Raw genomic sequence first — 26,758 nt, 5'->3', positions numbered from 1 at the left:
ATGATGCTCCCGACGAACAGTTATTGTGCTGGCGTTGCGTTCAGAGGCAGTTTGGAACTCGGTAGTGAGTGTTGCAACCAATGACAGATTAATTTTGTGCCCTACCTGCTTCAGCACTCGGCGGCCCCAATCTGTGAGCTTATATGGCCTACTACTTCGCGGCTTAGCCGTTGTTGCTCCTAGACGTATCCACTTCACAGTAACAGCACTTAGAGTTGACCGGGGAAGCTCTAGGAGGGCAGACATTTGACTAATTAACTCTTGGAAAGGTGGCATCCTCTGACAGTGCCATGTTGAAGGTCACTGAGCTCTTCAGTAAGGCCGTTTTACTGCCAATGTTTGTCTATGGAGATTGCATGGCTGCGAGCTCAATTTTATACACAAATTTGAAGGGGTGTCCACATACTTTTGTATATGTATATAGTGTAGCTTATTGCAGATAGCTGAATATGGAGGATTTAAAAGATTACAGTACCTGAAGTAATAGCTACTAACAGCACTAGGCTTTCAGAATAATACTTTTGTTTCCTTTACTTATTTCCTTTACTTGACACTTTACATATTATACTTTCCTTTCCTTAGGACAATGTTGGAGGCACTTCTGAGACCGAGGGTCTTTCTCTCCACTGAACGCCCAAGCTAGCTTCTCACTTGCAGCTCAATATGAGCCAAAGCCTCTGTGTCCTTATTTTCCCCTTCAGGATCTTCCTTATCTCCCCTAGTCCCTTATCTGCAGTGACAGTGGGTTAACAGTGTCTTAGAAGCATTGGACAGCCACTTGCGCAGTGCCCCAGTCCATGAGTAGATCTCATGGGCTCACACATCGAATAATGAAGTAAGCGACATATTCTTGTGTGCGAACCCATTAAACCTTTTTGTTTGTCTCACACCTCCCAACACCAGAAGACAACCTTACGGCCACACAGCAGCTGTGTGTGTTTGTGTGTATGTGTGCGTGTGTGTGCGTGTGTGTGCATTTGTGCATGCGTGTGGGCGCATCTGTGTACGCAACTTTCTGTGTATGTGTGCTAGGATACAGATTGTGATACCTTGTGCCATACTGGGATATTTGGTAATAGCGGCCCAGAACACAAGGGGCACGGTCTTCAAACCCCACTGATACTCTGTTATCCGAAGGTTAGCAATACGAACAAGCACATGTAGAATTTTATAGAGAATGCTAACTAAATGCTAACTAGCGCTTTGCAAACATTTTATACAGTCTGTGACCTAAACTATACAAGTATGTCCAAAATGCTAATCCCAGTTTTCTGCACGCACAAAACAAATACTATCCAGCAAGGCTCTTGGTCCAGGAGGGCATTATCTCCTGTTACCAAGCGAATGCTTGATTTTGGAAGAAGCTAATCACTTAAATAGATAGCTAACTAGCTACTAAATTAGCAAACCATATGTACAACTACAGAGCATGAAGCACATATCTTGTAAACAAACACCACATGACTGGAGACACCGTCAAGCTTCATTATGAAAAATTATCTGACAGGTGAAATTAAGAATGCTATCTTTTTTTATCTTCTAAAGTATTGCACAAGTTGTCTGCAGGTATATCCTTAAAAGTAGCTACAAATATTCACATTTATTTAAAAACTTCAAAGAAATAGTTTTGACGGTATTGAAAAAACATACTGTGGCTTTTTCCAAATACACCGGGATACGGTATACTGTATACGGTATAACGCCCAAGCCTATTGTCTGCACACGTGTTTGTCTGTATATGTGCATCCGCCTGATCAAAGTTGGGCAACAGAAACCAGTCATGGGAGTTAGCATTCTATTTAGTGTTTGTTGGCATAACACTGGCCCTCAATGGGATCTCACATTCAATATGTCTGCTAGGAGTGCAGAAGACTGGAAAGGTGAAGGGGATTTACTTCAAGTGGCCGCTCCACATCTCAAACAGCCAGCTCTCCTCCCTCTCTTTTCCTTGCCTCCTCCTTGTCTCTCTCCCTCTTTGCCTCATTTCCACTCTTCCTCAGCCCTCCCTCGAGATCTCATCAGTGAGAAACCCGTTGATACAGAAAGAGAGTGAGGAGGAAGATGGCAGGGGGATCAGTGCTCTCTACTCTCCAGTGGGGACATGGCGGTAACTGTCCTTATTCAATGTCCACCACGACTACATAAAAACACAGGGTAGCTAGGGCGAAGTACAGTAACACGACTAACAAGACATCCGACTGTCAGGCAATTTATCTGTCAGGGCTTTGCCAATTATGCTCATATCAGACTGTTATGCTGATACAGAGTCACAATATATCTATTCACAATGAGATGTCATACAACAGACCAGGCCCACTTTTTCTTATTCACTCAGGTGGGTTTTGCTGCTAGGAAACCAGGCAAGGCTAGAGTGGCAACAGTTATGAGGCCAGCTTACGAAGGTACTGCAAGTTTGGACTTCAGAGGAACAAAACAAATCTACAAGAGCCATGCAAATTCATGGTGGCGGATGTATCCATGAGGGAAATGTGGTTCTCATTAATCTTAAGAGCCTACAAATCCCTGCTGCTTTAGTCTCTAGTCAGTCCACGGGGAAGAGAAAGGATGGGAGCCCAAATATCTCTCTCTCTCTCTCTCTCTCTCCACTCTCTTTCTCTCTCACTGTCCATGTCAGGCTGAGGGATTGAAAGAGACGGAGATAAATGGAAGGGAAATGGGAATACTCCCCAGCTCTGATTCCCTTTGTGATTTATTCAATTTACTGTTGTTTCAAGGCGAGTCTGGAGGGGCAGTCTGAGCCTGCACCCAGGGATGGCACAGCCATGACAGTGCCGCCTCTGGGAGCGTGACGAGAGAGAATGGAGAGAAGAGAAAGAATGGTGAGAAGAGAGAGAAGACTAAAAAAGAGAATGGGGGTGGGCTGAGAATTGGAGAGGTGGGGCGAGGGAGGCAGGAAACAGGTGAGAGGGAGACGGACAGAGATGACGACTGAATGAAGGGGAAGATGGGGGATAGAAGACAGCAACATGAGAGAGAAAGAGGAGATGGAGAATGGACTTGGGGGGAAAGAAAACCATACAGAGAGAGAGAGAGAGAGAGAGAGAGGAGAAGAAAGGCAAGACCAAAGGGAGAACAGATCAAGAGGGCAGGGTAAAGGAGGGCGATAGAAGAGATCAAGAACCGGAACATCTCAGGAAGAATAAAATAAAACCAAAAACCCCGAAGGTGTGCACAGAGGAACAGGGATGAGACCCAGAGAAATCATCAAACACAATCAACATGGACATATTTTAGGGAACGAAACATTGCACATCCCATCACTATGATGAAAGCAGTGTTTCTAAAAGCCATCTGGAACTTGATGTAAAAGACCAAATTGAATCTCTCCATAAAGATGAATATTTTGTACATTCTACAGTGCCTTGCGAAAGTATTCGGCCCCCTTGAACTTTGCGACCTTTTGCCACATTTCAGGCTTCAAACATAAAGATATAAAACTGTATTTTTTTGTGAAGAATCAACAACAAGTGGGACACAATCATGAAGTGGAACGACATTTATTGGATATTTCAAACTTTTTTAACAAATCAAAAACTGAAAAATTGGGCGTGCAAATTTTTTTACTTCGACACAAGTAATCTTTCCAACAATTGTTTACAGACAGATTATTTAACTTATAATTCAATGTATCACAATTCCGGTGGGTCAGAGGTTTACATACACTAAGATGACTGTGCCTTTAAACAGCTCGGAAAATTCCAGAAAATTCCATCATGGCTTTAGAAGCTTCTGATAGGCTAATTGACTTAATTTGAGTCAATTGGAGGTGAACATGTGGATGTATTTCAAGACCTACCTTCAAACTCAGTGCCTCTTAGTTTGACATCATGGGAAAATCAAAAGAAATCAGCCAAGACCTCAGAAAAACAATTATAGACCTCCACAAGTCTGGTTCATCCTTGGGAGCAATTTCTGAATGCCTGAACGTACCACGTTCATCTGTACAAACAATAGTACGCAAGTATAAACACCATGGGACTACGCAGCCATCATACCACTCAGGAAGGAGACGCGTTCTGTTTCCTAGAGATGAACGTACTTTGATGCTAAAAGTGCAAATCAATCCCAGAACAACAGCAAAGGACCCCGTGAAGATGCTGGAGGAAACAGGTTCAAAGGTATCTATATCCACAGTAAAACAAGTCCTATATTGACATAACCTGAAAGAATGCTCAACAAGGAAGAAGCCACTGCTCCAAAACCGCCATAAAAAAGCCCGACTACGGTTTGCAACTGCACATGGGGACAAAGATCGTACAGTTTGGAGAAATTTCCCCTGGTCTGATGAAACAGAAATAGAACTGTTTGGCCATAATGACCATCGTTATGCTTGGAGGAAAAAGGGTAGGCTTGCAAGCCGAAGAACACCATCCCAACCCTGAAGCACGGGGGTGGCAGCATCATGGTGTGGGGCTGCTTTGCTGCAGGAGGGACTGGTGCACTTCACAAAATAGATGGCATCATGAGGGAGGAAAATTATGTGGATATATTGAAGCAACATCTCAAGACATCGGTCAGGAAGTTAAAACGCTAGTTAAGCTTATGGAAAACAAGCTAATTAATTAACTAGTAGCTACCTCAAAGTGCATCAAGCTGTTTCTATTAGTCCTGCCTTGTGTACTGCAGGCTGTTGGGTGAGTAGATACACACTCTCCAAGAGCCCACTGGGTCCTGACCGACAACATACACAACTCTGCCCACCTACTTAACCCTCTACCCCCTGTAGATAAACAGAAAACCCTAGAGTGTATTTTGTATGTGTGTTTTTCACACATATATCTACAGTATAGAAGTCTCCCCTTGCCCAAGTGCTTGAGTAGAAAAGCACTGGCCGTGCTACAAACTGCGTTGCAGGGAAAAGAGGTACCTATCTTCACTCTTTGCCTTTGAAAACGGCATGACAAGAAAAATTGACTGAATAGAGAGCTCCAAATGGGTCCAATTGGAACTTTTCTGGAGCATTTCACTCCTTCCAAATGATGCCCAGAGAGAGAGAGAGAAAGAGAGAGGTGGTGTGGTGGGTGTGAATGTTTGGCCTGCTCTGCCCCACTTACCCATCCAGCTCCTGTGTCATGCACTTATCTGCTGGGTTTTGTCCCCTGTAATGATCGGCAGAAGAGGAAAGCAAGCGAGATGTGGGCAGGAAAAGATTGGAGCTTTAAAACACATAGTAAGACTGTCTCAGACATCCAGGGAAAGGACTGCTGTTCGAGAAATACTGAGCCACAGACACACACACACACACACACACACATGCACACGCACGCACACACAGACAGACACTCTCTCTTCTCCTAAAGACTTTCTCTCCAGGGCTTGTACTTATTGTCTAATTTCTGTCATTTCCTGCCTCTCAAGAGCTTGTAATGTTCAGAGTCAAACGATTTATTTTTGACTACCACTGCCTTTCTTTGTATTTCCAGCCTCTGCTGTTTTTTTCTGCATAGTCTCTTGCCACGGGCCTGTATGAAATATAAATGTGTTTCTTCCCCTGCCTGTGTGCCAGCTGAGGCATTGTGGGTCACAGTCTGATCTCACGCTGCTCCAAGAGAAGCCATGCCAGGACTCTACTGCCACAAATTGGCTAAGATATACACCCGTGTAGCCCAAAATATTGAAATATATTTACATTCACTTATCTACTGTGATCTACTGGAGAATTGCTGGGAATATTTATGAACACACTACGGCTACTTTGTGCATGTGCCTGCAAGAAGTAACCTGGCAACAAGGATTTATGTGTCACCCTTGGCAAGAGGAACCTGTCCCCAATATTGAAGGCTTTAGACACTTTCCAGCTAAAGAACAGACGTGCACATTTGATTCCCTAGCATCTGTCCTCAAGATTCAGTTTCAGTTAAAAACAACCAGCATTCTGTCCGACAATGTACTTGTGTGGCTCAGTTGGTAGAGCATGGCGCTTGAAATGCAAAGGTTGTGGAGTCGATTCCACCAGTACAAAAAAAAATATATATATGAAAAGATATGCTTTGGATAAGAGTGTCTGCTAAATGACCCAGCCCCACCAAAAAAACACATATATTGAAAATGAAATCTTACCATGACTGGAATATTTACATAACAGGTTGATATTACATTATCCAATTGTTTCGCCCTCCTGTTGTTCATTTCTATTTTAACTCATACAATCTCCACCCTTCGTGGAACTTGAATGGTTTCTTATCAGTGCATATGTGTTGAAGCACCGTGCATATAAATAATGCTCTTCACTTCAAGTGTAGAGCAGCAAAATGAGATACAAACAGCCCATCGAAGGAACTCTTCGCCTGAAAGGAACGCATTGAAGTGCACCCCCTCTTATCAAAATCAAATAAAGGAAGAAAAACACATATGATTGCTCATGCGTTGTGCCTCTCAAGCGCTGACGAACTGCCCAATTGATGTGATCTCACAGCCTGTGAGACATTTACATCCCCTGAGACTTCAATTCCCAGCATTCATCAATGACCTCACTTCATCTGTAACCTTGGATACACCAGATTGATTACATTTGGCTCTGTGGATGAAATTCAGGTCCATACAACAACATGAAGTCAGCATCCATTACTTAAAATTGTATCTACTTAGTCAATTGTTCCGATTGAAACGGCTTCAAGTGTATGCCCATGTCTAGCAACAGTAGCTCCATTCTTGCTGGCTAGTTTTAGAAGGTAATGAAGTCTATGAAAAATCACATCAACCACAACAGCCGAGAAGGATCTGTCTGCGACCCGCGTCCTGGCCAAGATCAGGGAAGAAATTATTTTATCAATGTTTATTATTAGTATTTCTGCAAAATCACTGGATGTTTTGGAATCGAAACATGACTGCACATAAGGCGCCAATGTAAACTGAGATTTTTGGATATAAATATGCACATTATCGAACAAAACATACATGTATTGTGTAACATGATGTCCTATGAGTGTCATCTGATGAAGATCATCAAAGGTTAGTGATTCATTTTAATCTATATTTCTGCTTTTTGTGACTCTTATCTTTGGCTGGAAAAATGGCTGTGTTTTTTCGACTTGGCGGTGAGCTAACATAATCATATGTTGTGCTTTAGCTGTAAAGCATTTTTTTTAAATCGGACACGATGGGTAGATTAACAAAATGTTTATCTTTCATTTGCTGTATTGGACTTATTAATGTGTGAAAGTTACATATTTCGAAAAAATATTTTTGAATTTTGCGCGCTACCTTTTCAGCTGAATGTTGTCGAGGTGTTCCGCTTGCGGAACCCCTGCGCTAGAAAGGTTAATTACATTCTTTTACTTTTAGATTTGTGTATTGTTGTGAATTGTTAGATACTTCTGCACTGTTGGAGCAAGGAACATAAGCATGTCACTACATCCGCAATAACATATGCTAAATATGTGTATGTGCCAAATAAAATGTGTTTTGATTTTAGATCTCCTAACTTGCCATATTAATTATCCTAACCTGCTACATTCTTCCCTGGTCTTGCTCGGAAAATGCGGGTCAAAGTCAGACCATATTGTCACAGACAGCTAAAACATATCGAACAGGTTGACTGCCTCCTCGTGGGACAGATGTAATGGAGTTTCAGTGCCCACCCCAGAAACATTTGAAAAAAAAGATATTGTAACTCACCGCTTTCCTGAGAGCTCAGGATTTCATTTGATATTGGAGTGCCTGACTGAAGCCTGAGATATGGTATCCATTTTAGAAACTCCTACAGCCAGACATAATTTAGGGTGTTCCTAATATGGATGCCATACTGGCAACTGAATCGCATGGCAGGAACCATGACTCAAATTAATCACAAATTTACACTGAGTCACTGTGAGTTGTGAAGCATCCCGAGTTCCCCCAGCTTCAAAAACAATAACTTACTGTAGAAGGCAACTGTGGAGAAATATCACCGGGTCCTGCAACAGTGATACTCAGTAATTACCAGCACATGTAAGGGCGGAAATGAACCAGGAAAGACATTATGTAAATGTAATTATTACAGTGTGCCAATTCATCACACTCTGAGATAATTCAGTTAATGGAATGTGCCATAAAATATAATGCTTTTTCCTCAATTGCATATTGAGTGAATGGGTTGGCGGAGTAAAGGCAGCAGCTTCAGGCGCTCTCCTCGACCACTCTACACAACAACAGAAAATCACTAGGCTATTGGCATGTTGTCACTGTATCTTCCACCAAAACAACCATCACTACCTGAAACAAAATCAATAGCTGAAGCCAGCAAAAAAAATATGTGTTTGTTAACCTCCTTGATTCTATAAGATTGGAGGATTATTTTAGCGTTGTGTTTGTGTTTACAGGTATTTGAAGTGATACAATTGAGGGAGTTCTATAATTTGATTACAAAGATTCTCAATTGCTTCCTCTGGATTTTTGTTGTTGAAATGCAGCTGTATAGGAGTTTTTGAACGGAACTAACGCTAGACATAAATGCAATAGCTTATCTACAACAAGTCTCATTCTGAGTTGAATCCTCAGGCTCCCAGTCTTTCTCCTCCCTGTGGAGTGACTCCAGACTAAAGAAGCAGGGATATGTAGGGTCTTAAGATGAATAAAAAGCACATCTCTCTCATGGATACATCAGCCACTGTGAATTTGCATAGCTGTAAAACCAATATTCTCTGTCTTTAAGATATAACGAGAGAGAACATGATTGATCTGCTGTCATAGGATTAATAACTTTAGGGAAAAGCTCATCATGTATAATATTGCTAAATGGAGTAGACCAGATTAGGGCATGTGGAGTCAGTGAAACGTCCATTTTGTGCCCCCCACTCCCCCTGTGTTGCAGTTGCTCACTGTGCTGTGCTGTAGTTGAGTCCTCTGAGAATGCTGAGGTGTGATGTTTCATACTAGGACCTGTCTGTGCTCTTGACCTGCAGTTAGACACTCAACAGTTGAGAGAGAAATATCAACATGCCTTTAGAACAACACAGATATCATACTGTATATCACGATCCGTGAGGTGCCCGTTAATGTTAAATGTGTGGGTTGGTAAGTGTGAGCTTTTGCTCCACGCTACATTATGTTGATTATATTCAGTAGATCCTATACCACTACATCAAAATGTAGCTGCTACTAGGACACAACCTATACTTCTGCTTCAGTGAAGGCTCCTCAGAGGAGGAAGGGGAGGACCATCCTGCTCAGTGAATATTCATTTAGATAAAACTATACTAAATATATTCACTTCATCAAATACCAGATTAAAACACACTGATTTGCAATGAAGATACATTTGCAATGAAGATAGAGTACAGTAGTCTTAACAACACACTATAGGGTAGGACCATGGTGTAGCGGTAGCCAGAGGACAGCTGTTCACCATCCTCCCCTGGCTACATTGACTTCAATACAACATTTAGGAGGCTCGTAGCCCTTGCCCTCTTCCACAGACCTACAGGGTAAGTATTACCACTTCCGGAGGATATCCTCAACCAACCAAGGCAAAAACCCTGTGCTACCCAGGAGCACGAGTACAGGACATCACAAGGCTGCTTCCGACTGTTCTACGACAGATGCCGGGAGCTGACACTGTCGTAGTCCATGTGGGGTCAAACGACATCAGGAGGGCTAGCTCGGAACATTTATTTTAAAGAACTGATTTTGTCATTAAAAGAATCCAAAAAAACTGCCAATAATTTCAGGTCCAGTACCATTGTTGGGCCGCAGGTGTGAAAGATTCAGCAGACTGCTGGCATTACATATCTGGCTGAAAGATTACTGTAGCTTTGCTGAAGTCACTTTTAAAGAGAACTTTGACACCTTCTGGAAACAGAAGATACTCTACAGGAATGACGGTCCATCCAAACCTTCTTGGCTCCTCATCTTGACTTTTCAATGGTCCAAGAGCAGCTTAGTTAATCCTTACCATTGTGACAATGAGTTGTCATAATGCTGCATCAAATGTACATGATCCTAGGGGCATTGGCAAACACAATGTAAGTAACTTTGACACAACTTAATTTGTGTCCCTAATTGCACCGAATATCTCTGTTTATCCTAAAGCTATTGTATGCTGTAATCATGAGCCTATGAACCAGAGTTACACTGTTAGCACTGAGGCGGTGTGCCCTAGTAGGAAGACCACTTTGTGCAGCTCACCCTGCACTATCAGCTCCAATATAAATAACATGAGCAAGTCTACTTCTGATAAGCTTCCCAGTAAAGCACTAAAAGAATCAAGCAACCCAGAAAAGTGTTAAAAATAGCTCATATTGACATATGCTGCCTGAGAAACAAGGTCCATGAAGTCAATAACTTGCTTGGAACAGATGACATTCATATTCTGACTATCTCTGAAACTCACTTAGATAATACATTTGATGATACACATACAGTCTATATTCAGAACCACATTCCTGTAAAATTTAGAGACAATCTAATGTTAAATACTGTTGAAGTAATATGGCTACAGGTTCATCTGCCTCGCCTAAAGCCTGTTCTTGTGGGAAGCTGCTATAGACCACCAAGTGCTAACAGTCAGTATCTGGATAATATATGTGAAATATCAACAGAGAAGTATATTTTCTGGGTGATTTAAACATTGACTGGCTCTCATCAAGTTGCCCACTCAAGAAAAAACGTCAAACTGTAACCAGTGCCTGCAAACAACACAGGTATTGAATCATCAACATGCATTGATCACATCTTTATTAATGCTGCAGATATTTGCTTTAAAGCAGTATCCAAATCCATAGGATGTAGTGATCACAATATAATAGCCATATCTAGGAAAACCAACGTTCCTAAGGCTGGGCCTAATATAGTTTATAAGAGGTCATACAATAAGTTTTGTAGTGTTAATGTTAATCATGTAAAGAATATGTATGGTCTGTGGTGTGATGAGGAACAAACAGATGCTGCACTTGACATATTTATGAAAATTACTGAGAATAATAGCAGATAATATTGCCAAACCTATTTGCCACATCTTCATTTTAAACCGACTAGAAAGTGTGTGTGTCACGACTTCCACCAAAGGTGGCTCTTCTTCCTGTTTGGGCGGCGCTCAGCGGTCGTCGTCAGCGGTCTACTAGCTGCCACCGATTCCCTTTTCCTTTTCTGTTGGTTATGTCTGTATTGGTCTCACCTGTTTCTCATTTGGTATTTGGTTCAGGGCTATTTAAGCCTTCTATGCCCACCTACTTTTGTGCGGGCTTGTTTTCTGTTCTGTTTGTGGATGGTTGTGTTTGGTTATGTTCTTGGACTGTTTGGTGTCCTGTTTTGGGGAGGTCATTATTTTTGCCTGTTGTTGTTGTTGGCGTGACCTTATTCTTACCGGAATAAATACGGCAAACCCAAAGAACCCTCTGCTCTCTGCGCCTGACTCCGCACCCACCACTGCTAGCTACGTGATAGTGTGCCCTCAGGCCTGGAGGGAAGCTAAAGTCATTCTGCTACCCAAGAATAGTAATGCCCCCTTTACTGACTCAAATAGCCGACCAATCAACCTGTCACCAACTCTTAGTAAACTTTTGGAAAAAATTGTGTTTGACCAGATACAATGCTATTTCACAGTAAACAAATTCACCACGTACTTTCAGCACGCTTATAGGGAAGGACACTCAACAAGCACATAACTTACACAAATGACTGATGATTGGCTGAGAGAAAGTGATGATGCAATGATTGTGGGGGCTGTCTTGTTAGACTTCAGTGCAGCTTTTGACATTATTGATCATAGTCTGCTCCTGGAAAAACATATTTGTTATGGCTTTACACCCCCTGCTATAATGTGGATAAAGAGTTTATTGTCTAACAGAACACAGATGGTGTTCTTTAATGGACGCCTATCAAACATAATCCAGGTAGAATCAGGAATTCCCCAGGGTAGATGCTAAGGCCCCTGCTTTTTTCAATCTTTACTAACGACATGCCATTGACTTTGAGTAAAGCCAGAGTGTCTATGTATTTGGATGACTCAACACTATACACGTCAGCTACTACAGTGACTGAAATGACTGCGACACTTAAAGACTTGCAGTTAGTTTCAGAGTGGGTGGCAAGGAATAAGTTAGCCCTACATATTTATAAAACTAAAAGCATTTTATTTGGGACAAATTATGGAACAGCGGGGACTGTGAAGCAACACAAACATAGGCACAGACACATGTATACACACACACGCAATAAGATATGCACTATACACACACATGGATTTATTACTGTAGATATGTGGTAGTGGTGGAGTAGGGACCTGAGGGCACACAGTGTGTTGTTAAATCTGTGAATGTATTGTAATGTTTTTAAAATTGTATAAACTGCCTTAATTTTGCTGGACCCCAGGAAGAGTAGCTGCTGCAAAGCAGCAGCTAATGGGGATCCATAATAAATGCAAATACAAATCAAAGCTTTTGCAATGTGAACTGACATGATGTTCATCCAATCATAGGATTAGGATCAGAGAACCAACCTAGTGTGATGTATTGGGGTTTTGCCACAGAGCATTATGAGGGTTCTATGTGTTGAGAAGAGTGGTGAGTTGGTGACATACTGGATAGAGACTGAGAGTGAAGAGTGATAGTTGAGTATGTTTTGTATATTATTCAAATTAGCTTCTTCAAACCACAGGAGACGGAGGAGGTAGATTATATAATATTGTTTTCTTGGTTTTGGGACTTTATTGTTGTGTGGAGTTAGCAAGGCAAAAATAAATTGCACTAACCTTAATGTTAGCTAGCTACCAGAGCGCAGTTTTCTCCATCAGAATGGCTAGCTAATGCTAACAATGTAGTGGATTTTTTGTTAAAGAACCCCGCTCATTGCCCACATCTAAATTGTTGGAAAAAGCTGCATTAATCATGAGATGGACTAACATCTGCCTATTCAAACTACGCAACACGAGACGGTAAGAAGAAACAGGGTCACAAGCAGCTTATCGGAAAGAATTGGCTTTTACTTAGGGGCACAATGAAAGGGAAAGTTCAGCTAACAAGGGCAACTACAAGGAGCTTGCAAAGGTAATCACACGTTAGGATGCTTTACTTGCTGAGCATATGGACGTTTCTACTGTCTTTTCAGGGATGTCAAAATCAATTCAGAATAATTTGATAACTTCCAACGCATCATCCATTAAAAGTGAGATTAAAAAGAGAGGTTGACGCAGCACATTTCTTCATGCACCCTCATGTAGGCTTTCCAAGATAAGACATAGTCACTCCGGACAGACATGACCAACAACTCATTATATAAAAGTTGCAGCAGCCTAAGTTACAACAAATGAGACAAATGTTCAGTCTGATCAACAGTAGGCTACTAATAATAGCCCCTGCATACAGCCTATGCGCCCTGTCCATCTGGTCAGGTTAAACAAATTGGTAACGTGAATGTGAATGTGGTTTATTTGGTTTATATTCAAACTTGGGCTGGCTAGGCTGCCAACCTTGTCAATTAAAAAGGACTAACTGGAATGAATCAATCAACATAAGCGTGATGAAATAGACTGTGAGTTAAAAAATAAAAATGTAGGCCTACAGTTGCATAGGCCTTCATGATACAAACAAAATCCAAATAAAGCAAGCTCAGTCGTGTGAGTTATATTGTCTATCAGTTGTTGTCTCTGTGAGGAAACCCCCCTGTTAGTTTAGTCTAAATACAATTCATACGAACAAGTATAAGGTTGCTGCAGATTGACAGGGTTTTCATACTCCCCAGGGCCAGGAGTATGAGTTTAAGACCATGCGACCTGATTAGGAAAAACTGGTCCCATCATTTTTTTTTTTATTTTTTTTATTTCACCTTTATTTAACCAGGTAGGCTAGTTGAGAACAAGTTCTCATTTGCAACTGCGACCTGGCCAAGATAAAGCATAGCAGTGTGAACAGACAACACAGAGTTACACATGGAGTAAACAATTAACAAGTCAATAACACAGTAGAAAAAAAGGGGGAGTCTATATACAATGTGTGCAAAAGGCATGAGGAGGTAGGCGAATAATTACAATTTTGCAGATTAACACTGGAGTGATAAATTATCAGATGGTCATGTACAGGTGTGCAAAGGAGCAGAAAAGTAAATAAATAAAAACAGTATGGGGATGAGGTAGGTAAAAATGGGTGGGCTATTTACCGATAGACTATGTACAGCTGCAGTGATCGGTTAACTGCTCATCATAGCCCATATAAAACCTTCTTACAACTGATTCATCCCAAACCCAAACCTATGATGGCATTGCTGTAAAGGAATGTATCTGATATTTGAATTTAAAGCTTAGTCCCCTGCTGTTCCCTGATTAAGAGGTGATGACCACTCCACTCCACTACCATTGTCAACTTTCTCCTGACATGAACTGAAGCCTCATGTGCCCACTCATCCACTGGCACATTGAACATTTTCCTCTTCAAGAACTATCAATTTTCTCTCAATACTGTATGTAGAGTCAATCACAAACTACTACTACTATATTGTAACATTAGTACACATCAATAATTTTACTCCATGGTTGGACTAACTCACTAGCTCTTTTGTCTAACTGTGTAGTGTGTTGTGTTATTGTTTTTTGTCTTCCCAGTCAAATCCTGTCCTGCCCTCAGTGGAAGAGTTGAACTTTTCTCCAACACCATCCATCCATGACAAGACAGTCTTGCACTGAAGCCTCTGAACACCTCAACTCACGCCTCATACCCTCATTCAATCACTGCTGTGATCCCTTCCCAACACTGTAAGTAGCCCTCTCATTCCCATTCCCCATAATAGTGTACTATAAATGTCTTTATTACATGCTTTAAGTTGAAATAAAATTAGTCTTAGACGATTTTTGAAAATCTTTGTCGTCTCCGTGTAGTAATACCTTTGCCGTGGGTCTCTCATCCTCCTCAGTTTTTCAAGTAACCAGCCCCCACTGTTCTTCTTCTAATGTCCTCATTTTCCTTTAATTTACGGCAGAAGAGGTGTTCTCCCACACACCATAACCATCATCATCACCACCACCATCACCATCATCAAGTCCTAATTGTTTGGCATTATCGTGCATGAGGGTCCTCCCATTAACTTCTATGAGTGCAAGTGAGCCAACAGTACCACCCCTATGTGACATCAGTAGAGACTTGGCAACTCTCAGGCAGCTCAGGGCAACGCTTTGATTCATATCTAATCAGGGTTGTCAACCTTCACTTTGACAAATGGCTGGGAGCTCAGTATAATAGAGACTTTCCCTACTTTACTGTTGCTTCTCCGGGGCATCTCTCTAACTCTACTGAACTCACTCAAGGACAATTAACTGTGGTGGGCTTTTATTTTGTTAATTTACTTATGGGAGTATACGTGCGTACACACACACAAAGCATGGCTCTTAGCAGTAGTATGCAAACTACTCTTCAAAATGACTGCAACCTAAAAACACACCAATACTGACAAAAGGTGTAAGTACATTATGTTTGTGTGAAAAGTAACTTGTTGCGTATGTGTTTGTGTGAAAACCAGGATGATAAACGACAAAAAGGTTCACTTTAATGCATTCCTCTTTGCAATTAAAATCCACATATCCCATAAACATACTATACGTTTCTCTATCTCCGTCAACTGCAATATGACGGGCCAGGGTTCCTCAACAGGCTTTCTTAACAGCATCAATGTTGATCGATAACAACAGCAGCAATCTCCAGTGTAACATGCCTTTTATAAAGCCTCAATGAGCATCAAATGAACTGGGCCAAGTACAGAAACTTATGAGATCATTTAGACCAGAACGAGAGCTGAAGTCTTTAGTGCTGTGAGGAACCGAAGACAGACTACTGGTTCATATTATGTATTGTTAGTGTGGAGCCTAGTGGATTATTCTGACAGTATCAGCCCTGTCAAGGCCACAGAGCCCAGGCCCAATCCATATAAACTGAATTGGAAAGGAAAGGAAGGCCATTTGGAATCAATAGCATGGATAGATTGCATGAATGTGTGTGGAATGTTTCATGATGACTGCACTAACAAAATCCCAGCCCCATAGTTTTACAACACGTGCTGCATCAGGAATTTACATCAATCAACAATAATGGTAGTGCTAATTCCCATGGAATGTCCATGTAGACAAGTCCTTCTCTTGGACAGAGAGAATACTATTTGTTCTATTCATCCTGTTTCTATGTGTTGACCTCTACTAAGGTCAGGGCCAGCCAGTAATAGAGTGTATCCTGTAGGTGTGAGACAATGCCCAATTTCCAGAGAAGGGCACACAGAATTCCCATTCTTTAATGACAAAAACAGGCTATCAAGTTATTCATCATGTACCACATGATGAACAATACATAACAGTGGAAGATAGGATGGGTCACTTCATTCAATGTTAAAGGGGTGGATGGCTTGTTTGAAGAGGTTCCAGACAGTGCAAAGACAGTCAGGCAGAGTGTACTGAGTTCTGACGCCGAGACAGGAAGTCTGGAAAAAAGTGTTGTTAATAGTCAAATACAATTTGAGTGTAAAAGATGGGAAAGAGGTAGATGGAGGGGCCAGCTCACGTACAGTACATCTTATTTTTAGGAGGAAAGCTCAAGGACTAGGGTCAATTTATGTCCTCAACGTGAAATGATCCAGATACATTTTTAAACATGCACTTTCATTGAAGTCCATACAGAAAAACTTAATTAATGGTTTTCTGTCTGTTTTAGTTAGCCACTCAATGCGGATGACACTATTTCCTTAAAGCTATGGCGATATAAAATAACAACCGCAGTGATCAAAAGGACACTTTGATGCTTTGTGTACATTTAAAAAACAAAATCATCATCCCATTTAACTCAGTGGTAACCTAAAAAAGTCCAGCGGCATACAAAGCAGCCGTGACAATTTCCACCACTGACATTGTCGCCAACTGAAGCCTTAATTCATCGCTAAATTCTTTCAATTAGCAGAAAGCCAATTAAGAGATAATGCGAGCCTACCCTTTCCATCCCTGTCATCTTAGGCATTGGGGAGGGAGGACTGTTGAGTCAGTGTGAATCGGATGGCCTTTCATCTTTCCTGTAAATGGGCCTTAAAGCAGGCATGCTTTCAAATGTCACCACCTCGCTGGCCATATCCACACACAGGGGAGGAATCACTGTGGCGTATAGGACCACTGAGCACATTCTTCATATTAATTGGCCGTGGCCAGATCTCCTTCATGGCATCTGGGGTAATTGTGTTAGATCTTACCAGAGGTGAAATGTTCCAACACCATCTGATTCGACAGCATTCCGTTTTTATGTTGAGAGACATCATTAAACATCAATCGTTGTTATTGTAGGGACAGCTAAACGATACCGTAAATGGGACAACGGAACGATTAATTCACCGTAAATAAAGGCGATGAGGCCTCATTTCACTCCGGGCCAATCCGAGGGAGCAGTGGATGTGCATTTACAGCTGTGTTCCCCCTGTTCGCTCTTCCTTTCTCTCCTTTTATTTCACTCATTGTTGTAAACACCACGCAAGTGCTGGTTGATAACTGATGACAAACGAACGCCAGGTGATAAAGGCATAAACCCTGCCAGCGGGGACGCCACAAATCAGCCAGCCATTGTCACTTATGGTGGATGACTGGCATCGCCATGGTGACAGGATGAATTGGAAAGCTCAGTGTGTGACACTGGAGGCAGCACTGAGACAGACACTGGTGATTGATACAAGTTGGTGGATGGATGGATGGATGGATGCTCCTCTCTTTCACCAAAGATACAAATAACAGAGACAACACAGGTTGGTATTAATGCTAAAGGGAATCCTTGTTCCTATTTGGGCGACCCGACCAAGTTCAGAAATGTAAGTTATAAATCTATCATAGTCATTGAAAGCAAGTCTAAGAATCGGTAGATCTAGTCTATGTGCAATATTTCTATGCTTCCAGTTCTTAAGTAAATTGTTTGTCTTTTAATTTGGGTTTTGTACACCAGCTTCAAACAGATGAAAATACAATATTTTTGCTTATGGAAAATATGTTTCACAACAGTTTAGATGGTACAATGATTCTCTACACTATACTTGCTTGTTAAGTCGCATAAACTGAAATTTGTCTATTTGAATTTTAGCAACCATAAAATGGTGCGTTTTTAACACAGTCAAGGAATTAATTGAAGTCGGATATGCTAAAGGAGATACTAGCATTCAAGATCATCATTGTCTTTTTTCTCTGTAAGCTGCAAAAGAGGCAGGTGCCTTAACATATTCACTTGGGAGTCTTTAGTGTGGGATGCTTAGTATAGCAGGAAGCCGTGCTGAGGTGTGTGACCTTCTACCCCCATTGATGTCAAATGTGAGTGCAACTGTCCTGTTGACATCAATTTATGGTTCATGGCCTATTTTTCTACATTTTAAGATCATGCAAGATATCATGATGAGAATATAAACCTGCAGACTGGGAGATGTTTTGTTTTTCCTCTGTTTCCTTGCTCTTCCATAAGATCTGAGGCCAAGGCCACCCCATGACACTCATCTGAGATTTGATTATAAAGGCAGAGATGCAACAGGGTAATTGGCCTGATTTATTTTCTATTATCTCTCTCTCTCTCTCTCTCTCTCTCTCTCTCTCTCTCTCTCTCTCTCTCTCTCTCTCTCATGTGAACTTGTTTACTTGTGTGTGTGTGCAAGTTTGTGTGTGTACCATTGTGAGTGTTTGTGTAACTATGTGTAACGCTCCTTACAGTTTCAGCCATGATTTCAAAAGGGACTACCTGTAGCGATAATACAAGCCAGATAAGTTATTTTACTTGACAGGCAGGGAACACATCAGACAGGGACCCACCCAAGCTGCCATTAGCAGTGTTTATGCAGTCCCAATGAGCCTGGGTGACTGACTCGTCAGGGAGTCCCTGTCCAAGTGGCCAATGCTGCTCTGCAAAGGACACAGGGAAACACAGCTATCGCTCGGTACTCTCTAATATTTCACAAAACACATTCTGCCAAACCGTTTTATATTGAAAACAACTGCTTGCAATCTATTCCACTCTGTGGAGAAGAGAGATTGTACATCGGGTGGGAAATAGAGGACAGGAAAACAGGAACCTGACAGATACCCTATTCAGTACACACAATTCAATGATGAATTATAGGATGCACACAGTAGTTTTTCTTGGTTATTGCCTAGGGCCTACAACTTCAATACAAGTGGGAATGTAAATATACAAGTAAAAATAAACATTTATTGGGAAGTGTTTTGACAAATGCCACGATAGACCCAATAAACTGTGATCTTCCGTTTCTTAATTCTGTAAATAAATGAATCAACTAATTCAGTGTAGCCAAGCGTACTGGTTTAATTGCAGGCGACGTAACGTAAGTAGCAGACACATCACGAGGACATTAGGAACGGTGGTCCTCACTACGGGTTGATGGTAATTGCTGTCCTGGCGCCCGGGAATTATGTGGCACCTGATTTATGGAATGACGCTGCCCAACGCATGCACCAGGTCCCCACTGAATAACCAAATGACAGGCCTTTGGAAGCCCGGTGTAAAGACTCAGACACACACAGGAACCTCTGAGGCAAGCTCAATAATGCCTCCAGATAGGCCCATTCAGCAGACTGAGAATGGGGTCATCTGTTAGCTGAGACAGACAGATAAAGGAGCGCCTGGTATTTGGAGACCTTTGGGAGGCACGCTGACATATAAAAGGTAAAGCGAGTTAATCGGCTCTGTATTCAAATTATATGGCTTTGTAGGTGTGAGTTGGTGGATACATGATTGTTGGAAATGCCTGGAGGTTTGTGTTGTTGGGAAAGGATGCTTCAGTATTTAGAGCCAGGACTCTTTACTGACCTTGGAAAACCCCAGGCCCCAGTTATGGGCTATTTCTAGGGCTTGGTGGTTTTCCTGCTCAGGTCACGTTAGTCAGGAAAAACTCACGGACCTGCATATAAATTATACACTCAAGTCCGAACATTAATATGAGACTTAAGACTGACTGTCTGTTGTATACAGCCCAAGGGTGTAATATGTAAATGAGCATGTCTTCTAATTTAAAGTGCACAGAATGACCAGGAGGAGATGACAAGTATGTTTTTTTCCGATGGAGAGCCTTTGATGTCAACTAAAACCAGTGTCCCAAACCTGCTGTTAGACGGACTGTGGGTCCTGCAGCTGCTTCCCTGTGCGGTGACAATACCTTACAGCCAGTGATTAGCACAAGGACAGGTTTTTAAAAGCAGACGATACGATGTAAACAGGCCAACTTGAAGAGCTTGTTTTATTTTACTGGCTGCATATGGAGGAGAGAATGGAGAATGAACAGAAAAAGGAGGAGTGACAAGACTAATCTCCCAGAGAGCAGGTTCCGAGTGTCTGAAGTTTGTTTGTTTTTGGAACAAGATGGCACTAGACAACGCAGCGAGTGTCCATCTTTGTTCATCTGTGTCTTATTTATAGGAAGAGAGATAAATCATCCTGGAAAAAGGAAGCAGCAAAAAAGAGAATGCAGAAAAATAGATTTTGTGATTTTAACAATCTGGTGATTTCCACAGATTACAATATAAATAACACACAAGATCAGGATGCAGATATTCCCAGTTTTGAATTAATTGAGGCGATTACTTATGCAGGCTAGCCGGCCGTATGGTGGATGTGTTCAAGCGGGAGCTGAACTCGTGCCAAGAGGATACACTTCATGATTTATTCAAAGCAAAGGCCCCTTTTGAATTGTCTTTATTACTTAAGCAATAAGGGATAAGGTGGTGTGGTATATGGCCAATATACCAAGGCTAAGGACTGTTCTTATGCATGACGCAACGCGGAGTGCCTGGATACAGCCCTTAGCCGTGGCATATTGGCCATATTCTATAAACCCCCAAGGTGAGTTATTGCTATTATAAACTGTTTACCGACATAATTAGTGGAGTAAAAATAAATATGTTGTCATACCCGTGGTATACGGTCTGATATACCACAGCTGTCAGCCAAACAGCATTCAGGGCTCAAAATACAAAGTTTATAATTTGAGATATATACTGAGCATCATTAAAAAAAATCTGGGAGGTGATATTATATAAAAAATTTAAACTAGACCAAGGACATTCCAAGAGCTAATAAAGTGCGTTCAAAATACTGCTTCATGAAAGAAAACCTGTTGCCTTTTAATTTAAATGTTAGCATATGGAATGATTTCTTCAGGCAACTACTATTTCCCTATGATTCTTCATATCAGTCCGTAAATGATTAAATCAACATTGAAGCCATTTGAAAACATGCTGCTGCTGTTTTGAAGAAAAAAAAATATCCAGGTACATTTTCAATTACATTACGTTTTCAGTGGCATTACACTTGACTCTCTTTAGCACAGCAATCTGGCCCTACTGCTGTTAGCTTTACAGAGAAAGCCTCCCTCCACCGACACAAAAAACTGGGAGCACCAAAGTATTAGCCTTTCAGCTACAGATGAATAATGCAAAGTTCCTTTCCCAAAAGAAAATGTATCACATGAAATGAAAGGATGGCTGTGTCCTGGTCCCTCTCTCCTCACCGGGAGCGGTGTTGTGGGTTCAGGAAGTTGAGTTTGGCTAAATTGCTTTTTGCTGAATGATAAATACTAGTAGAGAGAGGAGGTAGCCCCGGGAAACGAGATGTTAAACTTTGCCATGTATAATTTAACATGACACGAATAGCGCTCACATTGAAAAACCACCCCTGCAATCCGCCACCCCTCAATTATTAAAGCTGAACTTCCCTGGGGTACAGTGTGGTTCAACGTGGATATGATGTAATCTACAGCTATTACAGTGACCTGCAGTCACATTTAATCCACAACCAGAATTAACTATGGAGAACAACTCATTAAATTCTACTATTAGGCTTTTTTCAGATAACACATTCCATTTTTCACATCTATTTTCAACACATTATATAAAAAGTTTTAAAAAATTGTTGTTGCTTTGTGTCCATAGTATAGGACACAGTTCCAGGACTACACACTGGATTGCGATTAGCGAGGGTCAATGAGTTTGACTCATCGAATCACCCCCATTAGTAAGAGGCCAGACCAATGTCAATGACCTTCTCCATCTTGACTTGTACTCATTATTTGTGGTTGACAGAAACACGGGGCCAATGGCCATTTTCTAACATGAGATTAACCAAGAGGACGGAGACAGTGTTTCAGAGGAAAACACATTTCTACTTTTTGAGCTAATCCTATCTGAGTCATAAAATATGAACAGCGACTAAGCGAAACCAGTTGTGCGTAGAATATTTGAAGTGTAACTGTCACGCCCTGACCTTAGTTATCTTTGTTTTATTTTTTATTTTGGTTAGGTCAGGGTGTGACGAGGGTGGAATGTGGGTTTTCGTCTTGTCTAGGGTTTTTTGTATATCTATGGGGTTTTGGGATTGTCTAGGTAAATGTAGGTCTATGGTGGCCTGAATTGGTTCCCAATCAGAGACAGCTGTTTATCGTTGTTTCTGATTGGGGATCCTATTTAGGTTGCCATTTTCCATTTTGGTTTGTGGGTTATTGTCTATGTGTAGTTGCCTGTCAGTACTTGTGGTGCGTTGTAGAGTTGGTTCAGTCTTCATTAAAAGAAGTATGTATTCTTATCACGCTGTGCCTTGGTCTCCTCGTTATGATGAACGTGACAGTAACATACATTCCTTTGGATGTAGAGCACAGGACGAGGAATACATAAGGATTTCATAGTTCGATGATTTGTCACCAAAAGTGGTTGCTTTTCAATAAAAATGTTGAACAGAAATATATTATATTCTCAATCTGTTTCAACAATATAGTGACTGTGTTATAGTCTAATCTGTAGACTACGATGGACTGTAACATACTCCAGTAGTACCCACCTCTTTTATCCAGACTGTGTTGGACGCTGTCCTCCCCCTTCCTCAGGCTGTCAGTGTGCTGGCTGTGGTTCAGTGTCCCCTGGCTGGGCCCATACTCCTCCAAGCCCAGGACTTTCCCATCGCTCAGCTGGTTGTGGACCTGGTTGGGTGTGGAGGTGTGTGTGTGTCCCATCTGATCGTCCTCATCACAGTCATAGTCATCAAGGATGGGGGTCTCCCGGATGGGCATGCCAATAACAGAACTGTGCTGGAGCTGCCGGGAGCCCCGGAAGCTGTCCCTACCCTGGGGCCCCAGCAGCACAGAGGGGATGTAGTGGATCTCATGGGTGGCCTCTGTGCTGGCGCTTTTCTGGGGGACACGTCGGCGCTTGCACCAGCGGTGACGTGTGTACAGCACCAGGGTGAAGAGGAGGATGAGGAGGAGGAGAGCGATCAGGCCTCCCTGGAAGAAAGAGGGAGAGAGACGTCAACAAGCATGCATTTGCACAAAAAGAGAGACACTATTAGAGATTATGAGTGAATCTAGTCTAAGTGAGAACAAGTTGGTCAAGTTTCTCCGGAGCAGACGGCCTGTTGAAATGTCCTGCTTGGTTCAGTGAGTCAACAAATAGAGCGCTGTGCTTGGCGATGAAATGGAGAGAAGAGCTCTCTCCTCTATCTCTTATTTTCTTTCTCTTTCCTTGTCAAAGACACACACACACACACACAAAGCCAGTTAGTCCCACAGCCCTAGGAATTACACATGCCAATATGTTAAGGGTGTTACTAGCCTAACTAAACCCAATCTTCGTCTCCAAGCCATAGCCTACCCCTCAAAGCCTGCTCATGTAAAGGCACATCCATCACCAAGGCACATCCATTGCTACATGGTTTGTCCCATTTCATGCCATCACAGACACATCAACAACCTTCTAGCAGCCAATCTGAGAGTGAATAGCACACTTAATCCATACACATACAGGCCTGTGTATAGAATGATAGAGCGGACATATTCCAAGAGTAACCAACAATTCTTTACACTAGTGGTCAATGGATAGACCACAGTGAGAATCAGACAAATCGCGACCACCCTAATGCCATCCAGCCTCTACTGCAGCCAGACACCGAAAAAGCACAGTCGCCGTATTTTGACGCTACACCCTTCCCACAATTCCCTGTGCTTACTGTATGATACATAACAAGAGCAGATAGGGTTATTCATCACAACATTTAAAATTCCATCTTCATGAGGAAAAACAAACCTCTCTCAAATTATAACTCATGCACTGCTGGGTGGCCATAAATCACACTAGGAAGAGATGGGCAACTCCAAGGAGAGGAACGTCCTCTGGACAAATGTGTTCATTAATCTCCAATAGGAGAGCGGCGTCTGAGAAATACACTCCCCCTCTGAAACAAAGTCACCCGGCAACAACAGAAGAGAGCGCTCCTGTTTCACAAAACGTACAGAACTCCAGGGAAACTGTTCAGAACTTTTCAGAAATTCCCATGGCTAAAAGGATGGTGTAGAAATGGAATTGAGACTGGCAATGTGAAATTAGAAACATAATAAATAATAAAAAAAGAGGTAAGACCTGGGCTTTTCAAAAACAATGGTCAGTGATCATAGCTGTAAAAGAAAATATATGCGCCAATAATCCTTACTGACTATTAAAATGTAACATTAGGTGGTTCTACTTTTGCACTCTCTTCCATTCAAACAACAATGTTAATTCATAGTGGTGGATGTATCCATGAGGGATATGTGGTTCTCAGTCATCTTAAGACCCTACATATCCCTGCTGCTCTGGAGTCACTCCACAGGTAAGAGATGGAGGATTCAACTCTCTCCCTCTCCATCGCTCTCGTTTTTTTAATCCCTCTCTTTCTCTTCCTCCCTTCATCAGTCTCTTTTGCTCCCCTTTCAGCTTTCTTTTCCTCTGCTCTCTCCCTCCCTCTCTCCCTCCCTCACAGATTACCACCTACTCATATGGCGCATGGTCTGGCCACAAACTCACGGCTTACAGCACTGACGTTTTTTCAACATCCTTTAGAACCAATTAAGAATAAATGAATAGATTAACAAATGACTGAGAGCTAAAACCATCTGGCAGAGTTGAATATGCAACCAAGCTGCTACATCAACACTGAGCCACAATGAATGCATCCTATTTCTCATCGTCATACTGAAAGCCAATATCCATGTATTCAATAACGAATAGGGATGAGTGGATCAAAATGAAGCATCAATGTGTTGTACAGCTGACACAAGTATAACCCCTCTCATCAGCAGGTTAGCATTTGTTTTTGTCATGAATCTTGTTCTAGAGGCAGCTCTGCAGAGTGGTCATTAGCTAGCACAGCCACAATGTTATAATATTTTTTGCCTAACCCTAACTTTAACCACACTGCTAACCCTAATACCTAACCTTTACATGACATTAAGTTAGCACATTTTTGTTTTCATAAATCTTTACAATATAGCCAATTTCGACGTTGCAGCTGGCCTAACTAACAAGAAATTGCACAGTTCTGCCTCCAGAACAAGACTCATTACAATAAACATCAACCTGAATATCATCATGCTCTGCTGAAGAGGCTCTGAAATAAAGACAAGCTCTTGTCAGTGATTTTCATCATAATAAGCTTTGCCCCGGGGATAAACTGTGGAATAAAAACAACAAAACACTAAGCTAACCCATCATGCACCTGTTCAGTTCTGTAGCCACCATCTTGGCACAAGGGAAGCAGCTCTCTTCCTGGCAGGCACACTGAGAAATGAGATAGCTGTAGTACATTCATCTTCAGGAAACTCATTGAACAAACAATGTATCCACACATACATATACATATGCGTACATCTGTGTACATAGTAACATATTAATTTATCACATGCACAGACGCAGATGAATATACTCATGTACTGTACATGAAAGAAAAAAGTAATCCATGACCCCCACACACATACACTCAAACATCTGCTCAATTTCTGTGCCTTGACATGGGTACATCTGTGCGCGCACACACACACAGTATTTTACCACACATACACACACCCATGTACTGTACATTAAATAAAAAAGTAATCCATACCCCCCACACACATACACTCAAACATCTGCTCAATTTACGTGCCTTGAGGCAATGCAATACCAATTCCGAGATGTATTTGATACAGAGTGGTGACTGTGTGTACCTCTCACATCAGTGAGGGTGTTAACAGTGCTGTACCACAACAAGTGGATGCTCTCATAGGCCTGTTTCTGGGTGAGCAAACTGTTGTAGCCTACATCAGATGAACCCTCAGTGGAGTGGACCTGAGGCCCTGCCTCACCCTTTCTTTCTTTCTTTCTCTCTCATTCTCTCTTTCTCGCTCTCCCCCATCCCCCTCTTCCCCACATGAAGTTAAAGTGCCATGTGTCCAGGCAGCTGCTATCTACTCTCCCCATCCAACTGCAACTCCCAGAGCCAAGGGACGGAAGACTCGGCTCACTGGTTACTGTGGCCACTTTATTCTACGCCTACAGGGGAACCTTTCCTATCACCCACCAGGTTCAGGAAGTGATGTCACCAGGAGTGTGGTCTCAAACAGGTAGTGTGACAAGATGAGGAGATGGAGGGGAAAAGAGCTGCGTGTGCTGTGAGCCTAGAGTTGTCCCCTATGATGTTTTCAATGAAGCTAGGTGACTGAGAAGAATATAGTTAACAATTGTAATTGTGATTCAGAAAAATTTAAAATTAAATGAACCATGAAGTACACTGCATGTGGTGAGTTAATTGTAAGAACAACCAAAACAGAGAAAGTGAATTGCTAAATAAATAAAAAATATTCACAGCCAACATAAAAATACTTCCAAGATAATTGAAAAATGAAATATAGAAAGCCCACAACCTGAGCCATGAAATCATCAGGGAAATGACATTGACCCTCGGTGGCCCTACGTAATCATGAAATCTGATTAAACTCTGGTTGAAAACTGAATGGAAAATCTCCACAAGCTTAACTGAAAATA

At 41.8% G+C, this 26,758-nt stretch overlaps 1 protein-coding gene across 2 annotated transcripts in view; it reads right to left on the bottom strand.

Annotated features, from left to right (window-relative positions):
* LOC110509815 (astrotactin-2) overlaps positions 1–26,758 on the bottom strand; it is a 471,341-nt gene that overhangs the window by 322,934 nt on the left and 121,649 nt on the right. For both annotated transcript variants that reach the window (XM_036967227.2, XM_090226889.1), the window contains exon 3: positions 22,767–23,208. In XM_036967227.2, the coding sequence (XP_036823122.2) occupies positions 22,767–23,208 (442 nt within the window). The remainder of the gene's footprint in view (positions 1–22,766; positions 23,209–26,758) is intronic.

The sequence above is a fragment of the Oncorhynchus mykiss genome, chromosome 29, assembly GCF_057628025.1.
Source record: "Oncorhynchus mykiss isolate SJ-2025 chromosome 29, ASM5762802v1, whole genome shotgun sequence".
Lineage (NCBI taxonomy): Eukaryota > Metazoa > Chordata > Actinopteri > Salmoniformes > Salmonidae > Oncorhynchus > Oncorhynchus mykiss.
This window is presented reverse-complemented; position numbering and strand designations above follow the sequence as displayed.